The sequence below is a fragment of the Sinocyclocheilus grahami genome, unplaced genomic scaffold (genome assembly GCF_001515645.1).
Source record: "Sinocyclocheilus grahami isolate Dianchi unplaced genomic scaffold, SAMN03320097.WGS_v1.1 scaffold52.1, whole genome shotgun sequence".
Classification (NCBI taxonomy): Eukaryota; Metazoa; Chordata; class Actinopteri; order Cypriniformes; family Cyprinidae; genus Sinocyclocheilus; species Sinocyclocheilus grahami.
This window is the reverse complement of record NW_015505231.1, coordinates 2,068,015-2,081,908: the sequence shown is the minus strand read 5'-3', so window position 1 is coordinate 2,081,908 and position 13,894 is coordinate 2,068,015. Positions and strand designations below refer to the sequence as shown.

Below are 13,894 nucleotides of genomic sequence, written 5' to 3'. Positions count from 1 at the left end.
AAGAAAATTTGGCCGATATCTTAAAGCCGATAAATAATGCATTATTTCCTTCAGAGACACTTCAGATGCGCGCTGTTCGTTTGCAGCCTTTTGTGCAATTGTACATTGTAATATTGTGTTTATTTGATGTATATCTGATTTATCTCATATAGAATGCGTTTGGTTAAGTTAAAAGAGCGCTTCAGTTTACTGGTGATCATCTTTAGCTCAGCGCACGCAGCTCAAACAGCAGTGCACAACATTAATAACTATGATTGGGAATGTCGTGTATATAACATTCTAATGAGAACATTATTATAATAAAACGTTGTGAATTCTTTGGGTTTAGTTGCCGTGTTTCAGCGCGTTGTTATGGGAAGAGCGCATCCACAACAGGATCACACATTCTGACTATAGCACGCAATAACTGCGTCATTTTGTACATATATAAGTTGTAATATTATGTTTATGTTGTATTAATATTAATCTCAGGATGCATTTCCTTGAGTTAAATAAGCTGCCAGCAAAACGCTTCAGTTTACCGTGTTCATTCAGCTCTTCAGCTTCAGCACGCGCAGCTCAACGGCTGCTATTTAAAACAGTGGTATTAATTTGTTACTTTTTCAAAATCATTGATATATTATTAATAACAACAACCACTTGTATTTTTCTCTTATTATTTTCATCAACAATATGGTTTAGTAATTAAAATCATTTAATTATTGTCCGTGCAGAGGCTATTCCGTTTTATTGATCTATGGCGCATTCATTTTGATTCTTTACACGTGTAATGATGTCCAGTGACTTGTTTGCATTATTTATGCATAATTTTATTTATTTGTAAGACTTTTTTATGACTAAATTTGGTAATGGGAGAGTAAAAATATTTTTAAAACGTACACCGTTCAAACTAGGCTGCTTATGTTGAAGTGTTTGGGATGTGGCTTTTAATGATGAGACCTTTTTTGTAATCAGGCTCTCAAAAAGTATATAACAATTTGGATATAGATTTATCGGCCAACATATCGGTTATCGGCTTTCAAAAATAAAGAATAATCGGTTATCGGTATCGGCCAAAATTTTCATATCGGTGCATCCCTACCCTATTAACCACTTTATGTTTAATTAGAAAGAGGAAACGCCATGCACTCGTCTGATACAGTTCGTAGTATGATGAATTAGCACTCTTCAATGAGATTTATGAGATCAGGAGCGTGTTCACAGACTCGACGTGTATCATGTACGTCCTCTAAAGGCCGCACTGCACTGACTTACATTGCAAGCTCATCACTCATTCTCCGCATCCATAGTTCATACATTATATGATGTGAGAGACATTAATAGTTACAGTCTCGTGCCGTTCACATATAACGTTAATTGCGGATTTAAGTTAACGTTAGTTATAAAAACTCGTTTTCCAACTGAACAACTCCACACTTCATCCCTGAGGGTGGTGATGCCCATGAATTTCAGAGTGTGTGTGTGTGTGTGTGTGTTTGTGGTATGTGTAAGACAGGGGAAAATTAAAGACAAGAATCAAAAGACCCAATTTTTTTTCCCTACACACAGCTCCCTTCTCTGTTAATACCACAAATCCAAAGTAACCCCCTCACTTTAAATCCGCTTTAATCACTCTCTTTATTAGTTTTCCTTTTTTTTTTTTTATTAAAATGTTCATGAATGTTCCTGCACACTTATTCATGGAACAGGAGAATCAAAAACAGAGGGTAAAAAATCTCTTCTGATGTCATTTGAAACCAAGTATTGTCACGGTTTCACAAAAGGTTTTTTAGTCCATGTGTTCATTGAGACAGAGCTTTGAACCCAAATTAAAACAAAATTCTAACAACAATCCAAATTCATAAAATAAAACCATTCTATGCATAAAGATAATATGCACAGTAATGTATACTAACATGGAATACATTTTAAAACATTTCAAAACAATGAAATGTTTCCCCCTTTACAAAAAAAAGTGAAATAGAATAAAATAATACAAATAAAACCAACAAAATTAGAAAAATAAGCCCTGCTTATAAAGATCTGATTGAATCTCCCATCATTTTGCCTCCACCTCCTCCCCAATGGATGCAAGAGGCAATGGGATTGGATGAGCACCTGCTCAGGGGTGAAAGGTCACGCCCCTAAAATTGGAAAAGGAGGGATGAGATTGGTTAAGGAAAGGTGGAGGTGGGAGAAGCTTCATTTCTTCTGAGGAGTACTGAGCTTCTGCATGCCACGGATCTTGTCCAGCAATTCAGCTACAAACTCCTACAGAGGAGAGAGAAAAAATAATAAAAATCTTTTAACAAATTTAACAGAGAGGTAGATTGTTGGCACTTCAGAGTCTGCAGATTTTCACACATTTACAACAGACTAAAGGTCCTTGCACACTGAGTCCGAAATTTTCGTATGCGTTTTTTTTTTCATGTTGTTCGCATTCGTCATCCCTTCCTAACATAATGCTTGCTACGGATGCGAAAATGCAGAAAATCGAACCTGATCCGAATTTTTTTTATGATGGAAAAAATGTTCAGTGGCAGTGTTTAAACATGATTGACACAATGCAAGGTTGTATTTATTTTTTGACGTGCGAAAATTTCGGACTCAGTGTGCAAAGTTCTTCACCTATCTGTGTTTATCCTCATTACAACGAGAATTATACTACGGGGCCATTGAATGCTTGAATCTGATTGGTTGACAAACATTCTAAGGTGAGCAGGTATTTTCAGGGAAACGCATAGTTACCATTAGAAGTAACAGTGGTTACCATACACTCTTAAAAATAAAGGTGCTTCACGATGCCATAGAAGAACCTTTTTGTCTAAATGGTTCTATAAAGAACCTTTAACATCTGAAGAACCTTTCCGTTTCACAAATGGTTCTTTGTGGCGAAAGAAGGTTCTTCAGATTATAAAAAGGTAAGAAAGAGATGGTTCTTTAAAGAACCTTTGACTGAATGGTTCTTCTATGGCATCGCTTGAAGCACCTTTTGAAGCACCTTTATTTTTAAGCAGAATAACAGATGAAGGGCCATTGAATTATTAGAAAAATGGCCCGTCGTCAATTATTCCTTACTTAATGTTGTTTAAATGAGTAAATCTGAAATATCTTTGTCTAATTTGATTCTGCTAACAATGTGTGCATAATTTGCCTGCTCTTAGATACGAGATAATGTACTCACTTCAGTAGGTTTATAACAGTCTACCAGCAGTTCCTGTTGGACAATAAGAGACAAAAAGTCATACAAATGTAAAATCTGTTAAAAACTGAAGATGTAATGGAAAATGTGATAAAATGCTGAATCTGTCATTCTTGAGAAGGATACCTTGACCCTTGCAGCACGGTCTACATCATTCTCCATGTCCAACAGTTCATCCACATCAATCTCCAGCTCTGGAATCGCCTCCTCCTGTGACACATAAGCATAAACAACATGAAGTACAAGGAAATTATCTGTTTGGATCAAAGATACATCTATATTCGAAGAAACCCAGTGAGGAAAGAGTAGCTAGCTAGGCAAAGACAATGTGACGCTGGTTGCACAGAGGTTTCTGGAATGTGTGTGTGTGTAAGCGTGTATGGAGATCTGTCTTTAAGGCAGTTAGTTATATAGCATTGCCTTGTTCCCCACCAGAGTTGATGAAGGTCGGTGTAATGCTGCCTCTTCACCACTAGGGGTATCTCTTGTGTCACACAAACAGTTAAAAGTCAGTCTTTGGGACAAAGCATGCATCATACAAAAAGTTATTCAGGTTGTTTGCAGAAACAGAAGACATTTCTAAGCTTTTTTTTTTTTTTCAGTTTGATTAAGGTATGTTTCCATTTGCTTTACTTTTCACAGTCACTTCCGTGGATTTTATTAATCTCACCATTTATGGGAATGATGGTTATGTTGCCCATTGATGTGTGTAAAGATCAATGTCTACTTGCCCTGGAATGTAGAACAAATATCTAGATAGTGTAATATTTTGGGGGGTATTAAAAGTTAATATGTTAGATGTGATTATGATTCCTCCAACTTTACACATCCAGAATGGCAAGTTCCAGCATCATCTAATCATGAGCAAAACAGAAAATCGAGACTGAAAGAGAGAAGAGAAATTGAACACAGTAATACAAAACTTTGGGGACCAAATGTGATTTTGCACAGATTCAGATAAGCATGTTTGTTTTTAAAATACTGCCGTGTTTGGCTATTTTATCAGTCCAGTTCACATATTTGGCCTTGGGCTGTTGGCAAGGCACTGGCCATGAAACAGATCTGTCTGCTTCTCTTTCTGAAGTCAGACGCCTTTGTCTCTCTCTACTCACAACCAACTTCCCTAATAGCTCTAAATCAAATCAAAACCCTGATTCAAATTCAAATTTAAATTCAAACACTATCTCTCTATGCGAGTTTTAGTTGTTTCCAAAAGCAAAAATCCAACTGTGCCAGTGGAGGCTCCAAACCTCAAATATATGCTGCTGTATTTTTGCCGTGTCATCCCTTTGGCCTCCCAATTTGGTTTCTTTCTATAAAGTGGTCTCTTTCAATAAAGACTATATACTGTATCTCTTTCTCCACAAAGCTATAAATGGTCTTCACAAGACTCGTACCACCCCCACCCCCCTTTTCTCTCTCACGTTTCCTCTCCCCCTATTCTGCAAACAGTTGAGCCTTTTCCAAAACACACTTCATCTTCCTCTTCCAGACACACACACTCACGAGCCTTATGAACATGTATAAGCTCATTGTGGTTTTGGTGCAGTGACTCATACGGCATATTAAAATATCATCTGTCTAGAGAAACAAGCGCTGAAGCGAGGAACATAAGACTGCCCATTGCTTCACAATGGAAAATCAAAAGGCACTTGCAAAAACAGGTTCATTTCCAGAGCTGATGCTTTTTTTTTTCATTCAAATGCATTCTTTCTTTCTTGTACTCAATGCTACTATCAGTACTTCATCTTTTCACCACTCTTTTCCTCCCCCTTGGTTTGAGCTGCCCAGACCAGCTGTCATTGCACCTGCCTGAATACCCCTTGCCCAAATCTCTCTCTCACCAACACAAGCACACACACACAAACACACACACACACACACACTACAGTTCATTCAGGCACACTGATATTGCCATGGCACAGTCACATGTGAATGGACGCTTTAATTGCTCTATTGAATTAACAAACCTTCAATTTGTGTCTATGACTGAGTAGTGCACATATGACTAAAGGGTGCATGAGTACACGGGAGTGAATGAGCTGTAAAAACCACTTGAGCTGGCTGTTAGAGGCTGGAATGTGAAACAGTACGTGTGTGTGTGTGTGTGTGTGGACACTGAGACAAAGAATGCAAGGCACAACATGTGGGCACCATGTGCTACTAGTCACTCAGAGAGACAAGGATAAAGATAAAAAGAGTAAAGCCGAAACAGAAAGCCGAGCAAAAGACAGGAAAAACAAACTAAATATAACCAAAAAGCTTCTCACTATCTACTAGAGATTAATTTATTCCACTAAGCTACATACAGACAACTAATTAATAGCGAGGAACATAAGACTGCCCATTGCTTCACAATGGAAAATCAAAAGGCACTTGCAAAAACAGGTTCATTTCCAGAGCTGATGCTTTTTTTTTTCATTCAAATGCATTCTTTCTTTCTTGTACTCAATGCTACTATCAGTACTTCATCTTTTCACCACTCTTTTCCTCCCCCTTGTGCCCAGATGCCCAGACCAGCTGTCATTGCACCTGCCTGAATACCCCTTGCCCAAATCTCTCTCTCACCAACACAAGCACACACACACAAACACACACACACACACACACACACACACTACAGTTCATTCAGGCACACTGATATTGCCATGGCACAGTCACATGTGAATGGACGCTTTAATTGCTCTATTGAATTAACAAACCTTCAATTTGTGTCTATGACTGAGTAGTGCACATATGACTAAAGGGTGCATGAGTACACGGGAGTGAATGAGCTGTAAAAACCACTTGAGCTGGCTGTTAGAGGCTGGAATGTGAAACAGTACGTGTGTGTGTGTGTGTGTGTGGACACTGAGACAAAGAATGCAAGGCACAACATGTGGGCACCATGTGCTACTAGTCACTCAGAGAGACAAGGATAAAGATAAAAAGAGTAAAGCCGAAACAGAAAGCCGAGCAAAAGACAGGAAAAACAAACTAAATATAACCAAAAAGCTTCTCACTATCAACTAGAGATTAATTTATTCCACTAAGCTACATACAGACAACTAATTAATGGTCATTTAGCCAATGCTTTTATCCAAAGCAACTTACAAATGAGGAACTTTGCAAGCAATAATAGTAAATGACAACAATAGGTGATGCACCGCATAAGTTTCAGGATTAAACTCGACTACTAGTACAAAACTAGAACAGAAGTTAAAACGGAGAACAGTACAGAAATGAGAGAACAAGCAGATTTCTATATGATGTATTATTAGGAAGTGCCTTTATGGTTTCAGATTAAAAATGTGTACAATATAATGCAATATTGATGGTGCCATTTCCTTTTCGTGTGTATTTTAAGCTACACATTTCTCACGTGTGAATGAATAGCTCCTGTGTAAAAATTAGAGCAATTATTCAAACAATAATTTAGTCCTCATGTATTGAACCCATGACATTTGGCATCTTCCAGCCCAGATCCTATACATTTACAATTACTACAGACAGAAAATGTTTTGTTATATATTATTAAAATATGTAATTTGAATGCATAATATTCTACTTACAATGAACACTTGTTGTGTAGGAGCTCCCAGTTGTTCTTTAAATAATCCTAAATCAAATAGTGCTGTCAGCAACTCAGACACATGGGAATACAATTTTATTCTAACTATTTACTCAATTATGAGATCCAACCGCGATCAGGGCCACATATATATATACACAACCTTTCAAAAGGTTGGAATCAGTAAGATTTTTTTTTTATTATTAAATACATTTATTCAACAACAAGTCATACATTTATTTAGCAAGGACACATTACATTGATCAATAGCAACAGTAAAAAATTCTAAATTGTTACAAAAAAAAAGAATCTTGAAAAATGTATCATGGTTTCCACAAAAACATTAAGCAGGATAACTGTTTGCAACACTTATAATTATAAGAAATGTTTCTTGAGCAGCAAACAACAAAACATTGTATGATTTCTGGTGGATCATATGACACTGAAAACTGTAGCAATGGCTGCTGAAAATTCAGCTTTGTCATCACAGGAATAAATGACTTTTTAAACTACCGGTACATTAAAATAGAGAACACTGTAATAATACTTAACAATATTACTGTTTTACTGTATATTTGATCAAATAAATTAGGCCAATGTGATCATAAGAAATCTTACTGAAAATAAAAAATAAAAAATCTTACTGATCCAAAACTTTTGAACAGTACTGTAAGTTTCATATGAACAAAGTCAAAAATGTTATGGAGCCTGTGTGCATTGCAGGACCCGACTTCTGACTATCAGAATACAGTTTGATCCAACTTTGAAATAAACTCAGTCTCACCAACTGATTATTCTGATTTCTCACATCTGTAATTGATAACAAACAAGCATGGGGGGGATCAGATTGGAACTGGTGATTTCAGGCAGATCTTGTTATTTTTGTGTATAAAATTCATTAGCCAGTGAGTGAATGAACTGTGGGCGGTCTGTGGCCTGTCTGAGCTTAAGACTAAGTGCTTTTTGTCCATGTGAGTCAACGCATCGGTCAATGTGCAGGTGTGTTGAGTTACTTTAGTCAGAACATGTCTACCCTGGATTTATGGATGACTGCATTCATGTCTGGAAATGTATGTCTGTGTTCATGTGACCTTTATAATTCAGCATATGTGTATATGAGCATCTACAGGTCTCTTATGATCGTCATCTGATGTGACATTATGAGAGCAGAAGGGTCTTGGACTCAGTGCTGCTTTGACCTACATTACACAACTGTCTTCATCACGGAGGATGAGGATGATGGCAATATGGGTTCCCTAGTGGGGCCCTTGAGGTGCCAGACATAACTTGAACTTAGCCAAAATGCTTTCAGTTCCTACACGGCCTTCTCCAAAACAGTGACAAGAGCATTAGATAATAAAAAATTTTCCAGGCATAGCACAATAACTTCAATATAAGTTAAAGCTTCCAATATTCCGGCTTAAGATAAGCTCTTAAAAAATATATGGAAAACATCACAAGTACGGAAGCATTTACAAAGAAAATAAACTAGACCAGTGTTCCAGAGGGTTTAAAAGACACGTCAAGCATGCAGTTTTGTAAATAATCCTTTTGAGGTGGGAATACTTGTCTAAATAGATACATTTCTAGTTATGTGTATACGCAGTTCCCACGAGTAGAGATTACTCCATGTAAACAGTGCTTTAGACCTTGTGATTTACAGAGAGTTACCTCACATGCTATTGTGCTATTATTGATGTATTTTGCAAAAGTTACTAGGTTACATCATCACAAAGTCTAAATTGGACAGAACTTTACATAGACAAGGTCAGGAAACGATTCTATTATACTAAGGCCTGTTCACATGAAGAACAAACACTATTTTAGCTCCTACAAGAACGAACGCCCTGTTTATTAAAAGCACTGCAGTTATGTCGTCTGCAACTTAAATGCTTGAGGTCTTAAAAGCTGGGTGGATTCTAACTGTCAATATTGTTTTGATCGTCAAATGTTCTGAAAAGTGATTTTAACAGTATTGTTGGATTTTAGTTGTGGTGTGAACTCCACTATTCTCAGAGAAATAGACAAAATTGTAATAATTGTTCTAGCTAAAACCATTATTTAAAAAAAAAAGTTAAATTAAAAAAAATAATAGACTGGTCATTATTATCAACGTTGTGCCACAGAACCTGTAATGAAACCCCAGAACATCCTCCAAGTTTCACATGACAAATGAGAAGGACAGAGATTGACGTCATGAAGGGCAAAACAGACCAACAACATTCAACTGCCAGTAATCACAGAGATTAATACCTCATTTATCATGCAGAAGATGAAGCAAATCACTTTTTTGTTCATTGCCTGGATAAACAATCTGCCACAAAAGACATCAATTATCAATTGAAACTAATTGAATGAGGTTTGCTGAATAATTGAACTTAATGACACTAAGCTGCCTTAGTTTAAAACTGAAGTTATTAACTTAAGCAATTCGAAACAAAATCCTAGATTCTTGAATTTGCAATACTGACACTGGTTTTTATGTTTATTTCTATATTGTATAATGTCCTACTTAAACCCATGGATATATAGTATTCATATTACAAGATGTATGCACAATTTGTTAGGGGTTACAGACAGCGCATACCCCCAATGATACATCTTGCCCTACTCTTGCCTAAAATTTTCACCAAGTTGTCGATGTGCCTTTTGTTTAGGTGAGTTTGAAGTGTCCCATCTATCTGAGCACATGTTGTTCTACATTCTTTACGCTCTGATGCAAGTGTACATTTGCTCAGCGCTGACAGAGATATTTATGCCTGATATCTGATCGCATATTCAAGTGCCTGCATTTCTACATGTGGCTGATGACTGAAGGGGTTTCCGCATGAGTTGATTAAACTCTGATGCCATGATAAGATCAGGGACCAGAGATAAAGAGGATAGAGAAGAGTGAGACTGAGAGTGAGAACCTGTGATCAGACAGGAAGAAGGAAATGAGGACAATCAGTTCCACTCATTTGAATTTATCAATAAATCTAAGAGCCTTTATACCCACACATTATCTCTCTCTCTCTCTCTCAAGCTTGTACTGTGAGCATATGCAAAAAGCTGCTTAATATCACTCAGGAGACAAATTATGTTTCAGTCCAGGTGTGCACATTCAACAGCTCTCATCATTGCACAACAATATCCAACATAACTGGAGGAGTAATCCCGGAATTTCCTTTAGATATTTTATCTGTTGGTTAAAAAAAAAAAAAAAAAAAACTCATCCTGGGCTGCAAGAGCAATACGCAGAAAAAAATGATTAATTTCATGATGTGTGGACTATGTGCGGACTATACGTGTGGATAAAACGGGTTAAGAGTGGCATGACGTTGATAACTGAGAAAAGAGACATGATGGTGAACATAGCTGATGTCTTAGCTGTCCGAAACAAAGGAACAAGACACAGCGGAGTATTTTTAAGACCAGGGATGCATAGCGATAAATAGCTAATCCAAAAATGGGAAGAGTTCAGTTCGACAAAAGTAGGAAGTTTAACACAAAACAGGCTTTGCATGAAGATATGTGAGGGGAAAAGATTAAAGAATGCTTACAAATAGACAAGAAATTCACATTTAGGAATCTTCAAATGGGAACATTTAAAAAGAAGTGTTTCCAAGTTGAATCTATCAATTGAGGTTGGAAATTAATGGTTTAACAGTAAGAGGAGAAGCAAACAAATTCTGGTTACTATGGTTATCCATTAATTTCTATAGTCAACTAAATAAAATAAGCTACAGTTTGTCATTTTGTGTAGCTTGTCAGTGAACTATGGCTCTGTGTAGTAAATGCCGCTCCATCTGAAAGCACGTGCTGGAGATACTAATCACAGAACCGGCTTTACTTACGAGATGTGCATGAAAATCGCATTCAATTATTTGCACAGCCCTATCAAATAACCAGAAGATTAACAGTGCACTAAATGATAAAACGATAAATAGCACAGTATACAAAACTATTTGCTCTACAAACCAGTGTGCTTATGGCTATAATATAACAAATACTAGTTTGCAACATAAAGCAGCATATTTTTTGTACAACTAAAATAATTGGCCAAAGAAAGAAAGCGGTGCTCAGCAAATGCCATTTCAACTCCATTCATGTAATAATACATACTATTGCTAGTACTATAACATTCAGGTGAATTCTAAACTAAAATGGGACAGATAAGAGGAACGAGAGGTTTCAAGTCAAGTCTAAAACCTACAGAAATTTGCTCCAAATCATTAGCTCTCCACCTCAAACAGCTCACTTTACTAACCTCTGATCTATCTCATGTAAACACACACAGTGCTGTACTATTGATTTATTCTCAGCGCTGGCTGCAGTCTGACTGTATGACAGACAGCAATGGTGCTGACAGAAAGCTGGGAGAGGACTAGGGACACATGCCGCCCCAGGAGAGAGGCCTCTGGCTGGGCTGAAGTGGGCCAGCGAGGGGTGGGGGTATATTTCCACACACCCGCTGACTCTCATCACACACTGGGGGCTTATCAGCAGATAACACACTGACGAATACACACAGGCGTAAGCAGGCCTTTTTCCTTTCATTAGAACAAAAAAAAAATACATTTTACCTTTATTAAAACAACAGCAATGCCATAAAGATAAAGGAACCGATCTTTTGTTGGTCTTTTCTTTAAAAATAGTTTCTATCATTATGTATTTCACAAGTAGCTTAGATTGTAGAGTGTTATATAGGGGTGTAACCAGGGCTTGAATTGAGGAGGGATGGAATCCCCCTGGTTGGGAAAAAAATGACAAAAAGCATCCCCTCTGTAAAACTACCATCCCCTTTGGATCATTAATGTTGTGTATTATGTAAATTATATAATTATGTATCATGCAAATGTTAAAATTATCTACTTATGATAATTTACGAAGTAGATAGCGGCCAGGCCATTGGCCAATCAGAACTTGGTACTGTAACAAGCTGCGCACAAGCTGAAGCAAGTCTTCGTAATTTTTCTTGCAAAATGGTTCAAGCGCAACTTTTCTTTTTAAAAGTTCTTTAAAAAGAAGATGTGATTTTTTTTCCTTGATTAGAATTTAAAGACATTCCCCTGACATAATGTCATTGTGCTGTATGTGTGACAGGGACTTAGTGACGATAGGAGAGCTAACAGTATCGAGTAGCATATGTCACATCCGACTGTGCAAAAAAAATAAAAAATAGAGTCCAAAAGTATTCAAGTTATAATGCCCTTATAATTATATTAAACGTTTTTGGTTTTATATTCATTGCACAAGCAATGTTTTGCACATGTGCATGAGCACAAATGTGCTAGGCTATTAATTTTATACAACAGTGCAGAGCGACCGCGTTTTGTTTCTTGAATGATTCTGTTTTGAATGAGTCGTTTGATTTGAATGATTCAATAAATAATTTACCTATTGATGGTTTTGTCATATTTATTTATCCACAGGCCTAAACCAGCCAAGGTGCCAGCTCAAAACACATTCAGCAAAATATTGTTTAATTATCAGTATTGACCACTGATCTATAATAGAGAACATTATATTCATATATATTATATATTGATGAATGGTATTGACCAACATTCTTCCATTTCAGTCTCCAGAAGGAAAAAAAGCTTATAAATAATAGGTCATTTAATAAGGCAAATTTTTCATGAAATAAAAAAACTAATTTCGTAAATTGGATAATTTTACACAATTACAAAATTTGTCTCAAAGAAATTGACCACAAAATCCCCCCTGAATTATTATTATTATTATTATTATTACAATTCGACCACTGGGTGTAACGGTACACATAGGCTTATTCGTACCAACAATTTTGGGTCTTTCGGTTCGGTACGCATGTGTACTGAACAAATCATTAAATTTTTCAGGAAATTCAAACAATAAATGCCATTTTGGCGCTCTTTGATGTGGCGCGACAGATCGCTGTATAAACGCCTCAGTTCTAATGGCAGCACAGAGCACGAGTGAGCGCGATCATCCCTTCATCTTTTACTAGTTTTAACATGAAATGAACAAATCATGCCTTACGTAATCACTTAATCAGTGTTTCAATTGCGGAAAGACGCTAGTAAACAAAATGTCACATAGCATTTAATTTACCTCAGGCCAGTCATCAGTGTCTACAGCTCCTTATTTGCTGGAGAAATTAAGTCTAGAGCATTTTGAGAAATATTAGATATACTTCATTACATTTAACTGTGAGTGATGTCTTAATGTATGTTTAAATAAATATTTTATGAAACAAGACAGCCAAATGAATATAAATGGTATAATTTAGAAGTTAATTTAAAAACTGCTTTATGTGTAATTTACATGTTTGCATACAAATGTTTAATTTGAGTGTTGATTATTATAGTTAAAAATATATAGTAATATAACCGAATTTAAGTTTGGGTTCTGTTGTTAATTGTAAATCTTATATTAATGTAAAAGGGCTCCCTATAGTTTAGAGCAGAAGCTGAGGTAGATTTTTATCCCTAAGAAAATTGTAATTGTAATTGAATTTATTTAAAGAAAAAACTATTTCTTCAGTAAGCCGTTGTTTAATATACACACATATATATATATACACACACACACACACACACACATACAGGTGCATCTCAATAAATTAGAATGTCATGGAAAAGTTCATTTATTTCAGTAATTCAACTCAAATTGTGAAACTCGTGTATTAAATAAATTCAATGCACACAGACTGAAGTAGTTTAAGTCTTTGGTTCTTTTAATTGTGATGATTTTGGCTCACATTTAACAAAAACCCACCAATTCACTATCTCAACAAATTAGAATATGGTGACATGCCAATCAGCTAATCAACTCAAAACACCTGCAAAGGTTTCCTGAGCCTTCAAAATGGTCTCTCAGTTTGGTTCACTAGGCTACACAATCATGGGGAAGACTGCTGATCTGACAGTTGTCCAGAAGACAATCATTGACACCCTTCACAAGGAGGGTAAGCCACAAACATGCATTGCCAAAGAAGCTGGCTGTTCACAGAGTGCTGTATCCAAGCATGTTAACAGAAAGTTGAGTGGAAGGAAAAAGTGTGGAAAAAAAAGATGCACAACTAACCGAGAGAACTGCAGCATTATGAGTATTGTCAAGCAAAATCGATTCAAGAATTTGAGTGAACTTCACAAGGAATGGACTGAGGCAGGGGTCAAGGCATCAAGAGCCACCAAACA

The 13,894-nt window shown here is 36.5% G+C and overlaps 1 protein-coding gene across 1 annotated transcript in view; it reads right to left on the bottom strand.

Annotated features, from left to right (window-relative positions):
- Nucleotides 1-1,538: 1,538 nt before the first annotated feature.
- LOC107583286 (protein phosphatase 1 regulatory subunit 14B-like) overlaps nucleotides 1,539-13,894 on the bottom strand; it is a 24,517-nt gene continuing 12,161 nt past the window's right edge. The window contains exons 2-4 of the mRNA XM_016269464.1: nucleotides 3,308-3,391; nucleotides 3,164-3,196; nucleotides 1,539-2,250 (exon numbers count right to left, since the gene is read on the bottom strand). Of these exons, the coding sequence (XP_016124950.1) occupies nucleotides 2,182-2,250; nucleotides 3,164-3,196; nucleotides 3,308-3,391 (186 nt within the window). The 3' untranslated portion in view covers nucleotides 1,539-2,181. The remainder of the gene's footprint in view (nucleotides 2,251-3,163; nucleotides 3,197-3,307; nucleotides 3,392-13,894) is intronic.